This window comes from Manis pentadactyla, chromosome 9 (genome assembly GCF_030020395.1).
Source record: "Manis pentadactyla isolate mManPen7 chromosome 9, mManPen7.hap1, whole genome shotgun sequence".
NCBI classification, from domain to species: domain Eukaryota; kingdom Metazoa; phylum Chordata; class Mammalia; order Pholidota; family Manidae; genus Manis; species Manis pentadactyla.
In genome coordinates this window covers 37,029,972-37,042,406 of record NC_080027.1, presented here as the reverse complement: position 1 = coordinate 37,042,406, position 12,435 = coordinate 37,029,972, and the positions used below count along the sequence as shown (strand labels likewise).

The 12,435-nt window shown below is 36.6% G+C and overlaps 1 protein-coding gene across 1 annotated transcript in view; it reads right to left on the bottom strand.

Annotated features, from left to right (window-relative positions):
- Positions 1-569: 569 nt before the first annotated feature.
- The window catches only part of CLNS1A (chloride nucleotide-sensitive channel 1A), a 31,074-nt gene continuing 19,208 nt past the window's right edge, over positions 570-12,435 (bottom strand). The window contains exons 6-7 of the mRNA XM_036895450.2: positions 3,413-3,502; positions 570-1,311 (exon numbers count right to left, since the gene is read on the bottom strand). Coding sequence (XP_036751345.2) covers positions 3,435-3,502 — 68 coding nt within the window. The 3' untranslated portion in view covers positions 570-1,311; positions 3,413-3,434. The remainder of the gene's footprint in view (positions 1,312-3,412; positions 3,503-12,435) is intronic.

Sequence of the window (12,435 nt, the reverse complement as noted above, 5' to 3'; positions counted from 1 at the left end):
CCCATTCCCGTGTGGCCCCTTTACTTGCCTTCTGTAACAAGTATTTCTGAGAGTCTAGTCAGAAAAAGGAAAATTAGTTTTTTTCAGTTTTTGCAGGATATGGGAAACCAAGTGAAAGTACTGAAAAGAACACTGACTGGGCTTAAAGTTTAATCACTAATCAGCCAAGTGATTCTGAATAGCTTTCCTGACCTTATTTTTAAGGCTATTCAATGGTATTCAAAACCCAAGTGTAAATCTGTAAATAAATCAGCTTTATAAAAACTGAAAACTGAGAGTAAGTATAAGATTTGTAAATACAAATCAGCCTTATAATTAAACTGAAAACTGAAAACTGAGAGTAAGAAATTATTCCTGATCCAAGTAGATGCATAAATCCACTGAAATCTGTTAAATCCTTGCCCTGCTAAATTACCTGCCAGAAGCTGTAACTATATATTTTCATATTCATTTCATGTTCATGTTCTCAACAAAAGTTGTACAAAAATAAGACCAAGATCCTTTTTTGCCACAATTATTTTTTACAAAACATTTCTCATTAATAGTTTTAGTCAAGAATGAGAGCACAATCATATAGAAAACCTAGGTTTATTTGTTAAGCTATTACAAAGACAAAACAATTATCATCTGGAGTCCCGATTTCACTTGTTCTATTACAGAAACTGACCTAAGAGTTTAGCATAAAGGATAGAACCTAAGAGGTTCTAATGGAATAGACTGGTGAAAACATGGTGAAAGGTGCAAACGCTGGTCAGAAAGCACTACTACTAGTGTATTAGCAAGGGTGTTTCTGAAGAGGCTCCCTATAGATGCCTGAATGAATTAACCTGGATCCCAAATTAGTAAGAAGACCCTTATCACCAGAGAATGAACAGAGGACAGGATTTTTCTGACATCTCTTTTTAAGTAGTAAGGGTATCCTTAGGCCCAAAAGGGGTATATCTTAGACTCAGCCCCTTTCTTTCCCTTCTTCCAGTCTACCTACACCTTCATGTACCTGTGCATTTTCACCAGGTAAGCCTGCTAGGTTACAGAAGATGCATATAGCCAAGGCAGGAATCATAGGCCTACTCAGAGGGTACTTAGACACAGTTTTGGGGTAAATGATAAACTACAAATACCCTCTTGGTTAAGTTAATTCCCCTTTGTTATAAAGGTCATAGTTTCTTCTGCTGGTGACAGCTTGTCTCAGTATAGTGTCTTGAGAAAGAACTGGTTCAGTAAGTTTTTGGAGAAGGAAAAAGACTTTCAATAACACCCACGCCACAGTGGAAGAGGCACCAAGTTCTCTCCTACAGCTATGAGCAGAATCTGAAAAACAAAAGGTTTACAGCATTTATAATAATTATAGCTATTATTTATTGAATACCTAGTCAAGAGTGCCAGGGGAGTTAGGTATATTGTATCTCAGTCTTTGCTACAATCCTGTCTAGTTGTCATCATCCTGCTTTTTCAGATGAGGAAACAAAGGATTAGACAAGTTACTTGCTTGTCCAAAGGCACAGAGCCGATACCTTCATGTGCCTTTTTCTTTACCCTGTCTCAAGCATTGATAGGTCCTAGTTCCATTATCTTGAAATTTTTAATGGTTGCATAAACACTCTAATTATTCCTTGTTCATTTCTCAAAGGCAAATACAATTTTAAATGATTAAAATATACAGACATCATTTAGAATTCAGGTCAATTATCCAGATGAAGAAATTGCATAAGCTTTATGAATAAAGTATCTCTCTGCCCCAGCAGCATAAAATAAACAGAAAACAAACTCAGCTCATGAGAAAGTTTCTGGCTAGTTGATAGTTATTTCACCATAAAATTACATTACAAAGAATCCTTAGAATTCTTGCTAGGAAATTGTAGTAAAATCCCATTTGTGTAACCATTAATGACAAACAAAATTTCTCAAAATCCTTATTAATAGGAGTGGCTGGTGAGAATCTGTTGTCCAGTTTTAATTAAAGTTAAAATTTCCCATGAAATAGAATAGTGAAGTACTGACATGTGGAACTGTGAGATCTGAAAATTAAAGTTGACAGAGCTCCGGCAATAACAACACCTAATTTTAGCTAATTGCAGAGAAGACACTGCTGATTTTAGACTGTATGATTATCAATAACATAAGTAAATATGGAAATAAAAATTAAGTATTTAGAGAAAGAGACATAAATCCCAGAACTCTAAGAGACTATTTTCTGATAGTTGCACTGGCAACAGCTGAGAGGATAACAGAGCCCCATTATCACAATTCATGGTTAATATAAGAACCACTGTTTACAGTCTTATGACAATAATTTGGAAAGCAAATGAAGCCTGGAATAAGAAGGACCTCACAACCTAACTGGATGACTGACAACAGTACAAGACTCAAGCCAAAATACGTAAATCTTGTCATGCTATTACTAAAGCTTTAATAAATGACCTGGATATAAGACAAGTCAAGACATACTTAAGAAAATGTTGCTAAGTCAGAGGTAGAAGAACACTGTAGAGGGAAAAGAGGGACAATTTTAACAATGAAAATCTTACAGCTTATAAAGGAAGGGCTAATAGGATCACTAGTCCTAGCTCTGTAGGATAAGAACTAGCTACATGACCTTCAGTTATTATGTAACACACAGCTGAAACACTCAGGTTAGCAAAGAGCAGCTTATTTCTCAGAGTAACATGCAGCAAATAAATAGGGACAGAATTCAGGCAAAGCTCACGAGAATGTGATAAAGGAGAGAAAACTGGCAATGAGCTCTTATGTTAGTCAAAAAAAAGGTATGAAGCAACTTGGGAAATCATAATAGCTTTGGACTTGCTATAGTTTGGCAAATCAGCCTTGAACTCTGAGGTTCTCAGGACCGTGGTTCTCCATTATTTTCAGAAGGAGAGAAATCAATACAAGATCACAATTGAAGGCTTAAACTCAGTTTGGAATTACTTCGACTTCCTCTCTCAACTAAGTAGCAGTGAGTTGCAGCAAATCTCTGCTTTGTGCTTTTTGATGAACATGTTAAGGCTTCAACCATCACAGGTGGCAGAAGGTGACTTGAGCAGAGCAGGACATGATCTCAGGCTGAGCTGAGACACCTACCTGAGCCAACCAGGGAGGGCTCCATTGTCTAAACAAAGGGCTAATGTTCTCCCGACTTCACTGAAGATGGATGTGTCTTATTCTTCCATGTGCTCTCTATGCCTTGTACAGTGCTTGGCATACTATATAATAAGTGCTCAGGGAATGTTAACCTCAACATTGGTATGTCTGCAGAACCTAATTTCTTAGATTCAAAATTATCTCAGCAATCTCAGAAATAGGTAACTAACATTTTTTCAAATTGCTAATTTCACAGAATTCTTCTGAATTATAAAAAAAATTATTCCACAGGATTTTCATGTCCAGTCGCGAAAGAAAATAAACTACTCACCCCCAAGCAGAGTAAGTCACTTTCAGTGATCAACATCTGCATCCTCAAACTGTCCAGCAACTGTTGGTGTAGTATCTACCTCCATCCCATCTGAAGAAAAAATTAACCATTGAGCAAGTCTACTGAGCATTTCTGATAGGCAGATGCCAACTCTATTTGGACCAGAAGGAAGCTAGTTCCCTCTGCTGGTAAGAGTTGCTATTTATTTTTCTTTTGAAAATTATCAAGAACAGAAAGAAAAATGCTACCTATGGATTCACGTCTAGTTAAAATTAATCTATACATTTAACACTTTATAAATTCTCGACCTCAACACTGAACAGACACTAGGTAGAAACTTTCAATTGCAGTAAGTCTCAATCAATCGTTCACTTTTCACAGGACTGTTAGATATTTACTGTACAACTTTTTTTTTTCAAGTAAGAAGTCCTATACTCACAAAGCTTACAACATAATTCAGGAGAAAAGACAAAGTAAGTAGAGCAAGGTTCTTGCTTATCTCCATTTTTCTCATTTCATAAAAAAAAAAAAAAAAAAAACAGAACAGGGAAACAAACAAAAAAAGCCCTATGCAAGAGATGTATCGAGCTGCTTTCTCTACTTCCTCACCTCCCATTCACCCACCAACTCTTCAGCCCACCACACACTGGCTTCCGCCTGTGGTCCCTTGGCACCCCACCACCTGGACATCCAACAGGGGTTACAAATATAACATATATCAAAAATGAACTCATCATCTTTTCACATAGAAAATACTTCTTTCCAGTCTTGCTAAAACCTACACAATCCAGAAAACCTTACCACAAGTCTAACGTCTGTTGCTTTTCTCTCTTAAGTAACTCTCAATCTGCTAAGTCTTTTGACATTCACTGCCACTACCTAATTTAGCCAGTATTTCTCATCTAACTTAAATGTAAGTTGCTTAACAGGGTTTCTTTTCTTTCCTTCAGTATTTCCATCTGCAATTAATTTTCCGTATCATAGCCAGAGTCATCTTCTGAAACATTAATCAAACTAAAATTCTTCAATGACTTCCCACTGACCTAAGCATGAAGCTGAAATTCATTAACAGTTTTCAATTTCCTTTAAGATACAATACAGTTCATTATTCCACCTTTATCTGTTGCTATGATAACTACTCTTCACACTCTTTAAAATAGTCCCAGACATAATAAACTGCTTTCAGTTCCCCAAAGCTGAATGGTCTCTTGAACCTTTGCACATTGATGACTGCGTAACCTGCCGCTTCCCCGTCTGTTTGGAATCCTCCTTTACCCACGTCACTTTTATTCATCTTTCAGACCTTAGCTTAGATGTCACATACTTCATTAAGCTTGAATCCAGGCTAGCTATGAAAGGTCCAACCTCTGATTCCACAACTTCTCAAGCTTCCCCTATATTTCAATGCTGTATCACAATGTACTGTAACTGCCTCAAGTTAAATCTTCACTGATACAGATAGTAATCTCATCTCTCTTGAGCACTGCTGTAGTCTCTGTACCTGGCACAATAGCTCAATGAATACCTCTTACATAGAAAAGCACAGGAATATGAAACCTTCATAAGATTGTATATCAATGATACCTTATTAAAAAAAAAAAGCACATGAAGCACTGAAATGCCACTAGTAAACAGCATTTAAATGGCAACAAGAGTGCCTCACACCAGAGTTGCTAAAATCAACAAGAAATAACAAGTGTGGTGAGGATGTAGCAAAAAAGGGACCCTCATACACTGCTGAGAGATTAAAAACTGTGCAGGTACTATGAAAAGCAGTATGGAGGTTTCTAAAAAAAAGAAAAATTGAAATACCATAACAACCCAACAATTCCACTTATGGGAATTACCAGAAGAAGAGTCAATAATTTGAAAAGATATATGCACTCCCATGTTTGTCACAGCATTATTTTACAACAGCCAAAATATGGAAGCAGCTTAAATGTTCAATAGACAAATGGACAAAAAGGATGTGCTACATATACACGATGGAATATTACTCAGCCACAAAAAAGAATAAAATCTTGCCATTTGTGACATGCATGGACCTACAGGGTACTATACTAAATGAAGTAAATGAGACAAAAAAAAATCTTATGTTTTCACTTGCATGTGGAATCTAAAAAAAAACAAGCAAAACAGAAACAGATTCATAGACACAGAGAACAGACAGGTGGATGCCATAGAGGGCAGGGTAGGGAGGAAGCTTAAATAGGTGAAAGGGGAAAAAAATAGAATGTTTGATATCTTGATCTGGGTGATGGTTACATGAGTATATACAAAGTCAAAATTCATTGAGCTGGTACACTTTGTACATTTTATTATATGTAATGTACAATTTATTATATATATGTATATATATAAACATCATGTTGCACATCTTAAACATAATTTTATTAAGGTATCATTGATTTACAATCTTATGAAGGTTTCACATGAGCAACACTGTGCTTTCAAAATTCACCTATATTATCAAGTACCCCCACCCCACATCCCTTTGCAATCATCATTTATCAGTGTAGTAAGATGCTATAGAGTCATTACTTGTCTTCTCTGTGGTATACTGCCTTCCCTGTAACCTACCTATATTATTAAACATACAATTTATTTTTATTTTTAAAATATAAAAAAGAAAATGCACAGATCAAACTAAATAAATAAATAAATGGCAAAAGAGTGATGTGGCTACTCAAGAGTCTAGAAGGTGGGGAAATGGTTTTGGCTGAAGGAGTTTTATACATAGGCAACTTTCAATCTGTAATGAGGCTTAGGAATAAAAGACCAAAAATCTCATTTTAGCAAAATGTATTTGTGACCTTAAAATCATTTTCCGTAAAGCATTAAATAACAAATTTTACTATTAAAAAAAAAGTTCATGATGAAAGACTTTTCAGTGTCCAAGGGCACCATAGTTAATCAATGTACAAAAAAAGGTGACATCTTAAATTATTTCAGTTAAGAGTTTTATAGAGTGCATGTAATCATCTGAACCATCTCACCCTAAAGCCTATTTTAGAGTTCACCACCTACATCTTAAAATGGAGAAGAGACATAAGGAACATAGGGTGACTCAAAGCCTAAACTTTTCCAGATTAAGATATCCCAGAACTTCAAGACCCCAGGTCACCATGCGATGTGTATGGAAATGCTGATCACAGCATTCTAAGAGGAACTTAAATGTACCAATAAACAAAAAACTATGATAACCCTTTTTAAGAATGTTCCACGTCACTAAAAATTAGAAGTGGTAAGACTCTGTAAGCAACAAAAAACACTAATATATATTAATACATGCAATATGCAAGAAATGTTTATTAACAAGCCTATATATTATTTCTGCATATTAGCTTATTTATTTCTCTCACATCACTTCATTATTTGACCTCAAGCAAATTAGGTGATCTTTCTGTGCCTCAGTTTCTTCATTTGTAAAATGGGGAATGTAACAGCAGCTACCAGAAGGTTCCTGGAAACATTAACTTAGTAACTATGTGCAATGTGCTTACATCAAGGTCTGGCACAAAAAAGCACTATAGAAACATTATTGAAGGTGGCAGGACAAGACTGGAGACATCATGGGCAAAGACAAGACTGTCTCTTCAGAATTTGAGTGAAGAGTTTAAACTTTATATGTAAGTATCAGGAAACTACTGAAGAGACATCCTTATAAAGGGGTGATGGAGTGTTCTAAGATGACTGATATGGCATAATGAACTCAAAGAAGGGATATCAAGGCAAAAAAATTACTATTGTAAAGCTAGTAGAAGTAAAGGGAGCAGTAGTAATAGCAGGGAGACCTGAAAATCATTTAAAGAAAAAATCCATGGAACCTAGTATCAGACTGGATAAGGGAGTAAATGGCAAAGGTTGAGTCAAAAGAATACTTAAAGATTCTAATTGAATCCAGGGAAACAGAAAATATTTACAAAAGAACTTATAAATATGAGACAACAGAAACATAAATATTTAAAGCTGCTTGTTTAAAATCCATATGCCACAAAAAAAATAATAACCTGTTTCTTGAATACTGCCTAGCCTTTTAAATCATCTGATGTATCCTAATTTTGCATATAGTCATGTAGGAATTCATTAAAAAAAATAGCAGCATCAATGTATACACATATACATAAACACACATAAGCAAAGAATTGGAAAGATATGCAACAGAAAATTAATAGATGTCTCTACTAAAATTATACTTGATTTTTCATTTCTTTTTCTTTGCCTTACTCATTAAAAAAATTCTGATTAAGACAAACAACATACAATTTCACTTATTTGTGGAAAATAAAAACAAAGCAAAACAGAATGAACAAAATAGCTGTAGACTTATAGACACTGAGAAGGGACTGGTGGTTACCATGGGAGAGGGGTTGGGTGGGTGGATGGGAGGGTGAGGAGGATAAATGGGCACAATAATTCTCAACATGATAGAAGTTGGTCACAGGGATAATATTAAAGCTTGGAGAATATGGTCAATGATTCTGTAACATCTTTCTATGTTGACAGACAGTAACTGCACTAGTTGGGGTGAGCATTTAATAATATAGGTAACTGTTAACCACTGTGTTGTATATTTGAAACCAATATGAGATTGTATATCAACAATACTTCAATTAAAAAAAAATTCTGGTTGTGAACATAGAATATTTTTGTAAATTGTATTCTCGATTTACATGAGAATTCCCATTCTATGTAATTCTACACTTGCTTTCTACATTACAAAGTTAATTTGGAAAAAAGATGGCAAAGAAGGAAGGCAAGGTGGAAACCTCTTCCCACAAACACACCAGGAAGGAACTACAGCAAATACAACTATGACAATGACCTGAAGACTGCAGAACCAAGTGGTAAAGAAGAAAAGACCACATAGAGAAGGGTAAAATGGCAGAGCTCTGACTGAGCTAGACCCAAGTCCTTCCCCCATCGCAGCCCACAGGCACAAGAGGAAGGAAGCAGGGAGGGAATAGGTCAAGAACTGCACAGGTGGCCCAGGAGATCTGGTCCAGGAACACAAGTCCACATTGCATTGGGTTGTTGATTAGCGGGGCTGGACCCCAGGGAGAGTGGGAAGCTGAGCCTCTAATAGCTAGTGGAGGACAGGCATGCTCTGCTGGTCCACTAAGACCAAAAACAGAGGGGGAAGTTTAAAAGATATGCCAGTGGGAGGGGTGCCAAAGGGGTAAGGGTTGGATGGAACTCTCTCTACAGGAGAAAGGGCAGGTGGACAACACATCCCCAGCCCTCCCTTGGCCCAACAGGTTGGAGACTCTCAGGAGCCCCAAATACTCCTTCCCCCTCAACTGGTGGCTCAGCCACAGGCACTTCTCTGTGCGATACTAGGGTGCCTGTGGCCAAGCAGACTCAGGCTTTGCTTTCTAGCAGTGAGAGGGAGACTTTCCAAACTTTCTCAGCCCTGCCTCAGCCTAATTAGAGGGGTGCTTGCAGGAGCCAGTTCCAAGTAGTCCATCCTCCTCACTGGAGGCCCAGCTCAGTGCTGCAATGCACTGCCCAACTCCATCAATCCAGCAGCCCCACCACTGTTAAACAGCAGGCAGAAGGTGGCCATGCCCACAGTGATCCCATGAGAAGCTGCTGCTCTGATTATAAAATGCTGGTGAGGCAAACTGCAGGCTGCAGTGGACCGAAATAAACCACTGCTAGCAGACAGAAAGATGGGCCCACCCACAGCACATAAACAGCAACTGGGACCCAGTGCAAAGGAGAATGAGGTACTGTAGAGTCGAGTCTTGGGCTTCTGGGCCCAAGGATGGATGCCTTCTTCATAAAGCCATTACTCGCTAGACCAGGAAGCATAGCAGATCCATCTAATATAAAGGAAGAAAAACAGAAACCCTGACAAAATGAGGAGACAGAGGAATACATTCCAAACAATACAGGATAAGACACCAGAAGAGGATAAATGAAAGTGATCACCAATATTCTTGATAAAGATTTCAAAGTAAGTCATAAATATGTATACTCATCTGTGGAAAAGTACTGAAGATCTCAGGGAGGATGTCAACAAGGAGACAGAAGAGCTGAAAAAGAGCCACTAAGAACTGAAGAATATGGTAACTGAAATGAAAAATACTTTACTATGGAAGGAATGACTAATAGACTGCTGCAAGTAGAGGAGACAATCGATGAGATGGAAATTAGAGAACAGGACAACAAAGAAGCTCAGGAACAGAAAGAGAAAAGAGTCTCTAGAAATGAAAGAATAAAAGAGCTCTGTGACCAATCCAAATGAAGCAACATTCACATAATAGGGATGCCAGAAGGAGAAGACACACACAAAGGGAAAGAAAGGAAATAACTGTTGAAAACTTCCCCAATCGGGGAAAAGAAATAAACACTCAGATCATGGAAGTGCAGAGAGCCCATAAAAAAGAAACCCCAAGAGGACAACACCATGACTTCTAATAATTAAAATGGCAAAGATTAAGGATAAAGAGAGAGTGTTGAAAGCAGCCAGAGAGAGAAAAAAGATTACTTATAAGGGAAATCCCATCAGGCTATCAACAGATTTCTCAGCAGAAACTTTATAGGGCAGAAAGGAGTGGCAAGAAATATTTAATGTACTGAAACAGAAGGACCTTCAACCAAGAACCCTCTATCTGGCAAGACTATCATTTAAATTTGAAGCAGGATTAAACAATTCCCAGATAAACGAAGGCTCAAAGAATTTATAACAACAAAATCAGCATTACAGGATATGTTAAAGGAACTGCTGTACATGGAAATGATCCTGAGGCTAAGTAGTTTTGATTATGACATCTAATACATAAAGTGTGGCGGAGGAAGAATAAAAAGTGCTTTTAGACTGTGTTTGAAATAGACCAATCAGCAACTTAACACAGACTGTTATATAGTCAGGAAGCTGTCCTTGAGCCTTTGGTAACCACAAACCTGAAGCCTATAATAGGTACACAAAAAATTAAAAAAGAGAAATCCAACCACAACAGTAAAGAAAAGCATCAAATAACAAGAAAAGAGTATAACAGAGGAAGAAAGGAACAGAGGGGAGCTATAAAAACAAAGAAAACTGTTAATAAAATGGCAGTAAGTACATATCTATCAATAATTACCTTAGATGTAAATGGACTGAATGCACCAATCAAAAGACAGAGTGGTAGAATGGATAAGGAAACAAGATCCATCTATATGTTGCCTATAGGAGACTCATTTTAGACCCAATGATATATACACTGAAAGTGAAGGATGGGAAATATATTTCATGCGAACAATGAGGAGAAAAAAAGCAAAAGCAGCAGTACTTATAAGTACTTAGATCAAACACAATAGACTTCAAAACAAAGAAAGTAACAAAAGACAAAGGACATTATATAATGATAAAGGGGTCAGTCCAACAAGAGGATATAACCATTATAAATATCTATGCACTCAACATAGGAGCACCCGAATATGTACAACAAATACTAACAGAATTAAAGGGGGAAATAGAATGCAATGTATTCATTTTAGGAGACTTTAACACAGCACTCACATCAATAGACAGATCAACCAGACAGAAAATAAGTAAGGAAACAGAGGCACTGAACAACACATTAGATCAGATGGACTTAACATACATTACACAACATTCCACCCAAGAGCAGCAGGATACCCATTTTTCTCAAGTGTACATGGAATGTTCTCCAGAACAGATCACATACTAGTCCACAAAAAGAGCCTCAATAAATTCAAAAAGACTGCCACTGTATCAAGCAACTTCTCAGACCACAATGGCATGAAACTAGAAATAAATTACACAAAGAACAAAAAAGCCCACAAACACATGGAGACTAAATAACATGCTTCTACAGAATCAATGGATCAATGACCAAATTAAAATAGAAATCAAGGAACATATGGAGACAACTGAAAACAAAATTCAACAGTCCAAAACTTCTGGGATGCTGCAAAGGCTGTTCTAAAAGGGAAATAGCAATATGGGCCTACCTCACAAAACAAGAAGAATTCCAAATAGTCTAAACTCACAGTTAAAGAAAATAGAAAAAGAACAAATGAAACTCAAAGTTAGTAGGAGGGACATAATAAAGATCAGAACAGAAATAAATAGAGAAGAATATAACAACAGGGAAAAAAATCAATGAAACCAAGAGCTGGTTCTTTGAGAAAATAAAGTAGATAAAACCCTAGCCAGACTTACCAAGAAAAAGAGAACACAAATAAACAAATTCAGAAATGAAAAAGCAAGTCACAATGGATGCCAGAGAAATACGAAGATTTATTAGAGAATTTTATGAACAATTACATGCCAATATATTAGAAACCTAGAAGAAATGGACAAATTCATAGAAAAATACAACTTTCCAAGAATGACCCAGGAAGAAACAGAAAATTTGAACAGACCAATTACCAGCAATGAAATCAAACTGGTAATCAAAAAACTCCCAAAAAGCAAAAATCTGTTACCAGGTTGCTTCACAGCTGAATTCCACCAAACATTTAGAGTTAATACCCATCCTTCTTAAAGTATTCCAAAAGACAGAAGAGGTGGATATACTTCCAAACTCATTCTATGAGGACAATATCACTCTAATACCAAAACTAGACACCAAGAAAAAAGAAAATTTTAGACCCATATCCCTGATGTACATGCAAAAATCCTCAACAAAGTATTAACAAACTGAATTCAAAAATACATCAAAAAGATCTTTCATGACTAAATGGGATTTATTCTAAGGATACAAGGATGGTACATTATTTGTAAATCAATCAATGTCATACACCACATAAACAAAAAGAATAAAAACCATATATATGATCATCTCAATACTGAAAAAGCATTTGACAAAATTCAACATCCATTCATTATAAAAATGCTTAAAAAATGGGAATAGAAGGTATGTACCTCAACTTAATAAAGGCAATATACAACAAACCCACAGGTAACATCATACTCAATGGCAAAAAGCTGAAAGCTTTTCCTCTAAGATCAGGAACAAGACAAGGATGTCCACTCTCACCACTTTTATTCAACATAGTACAGGAGGTCC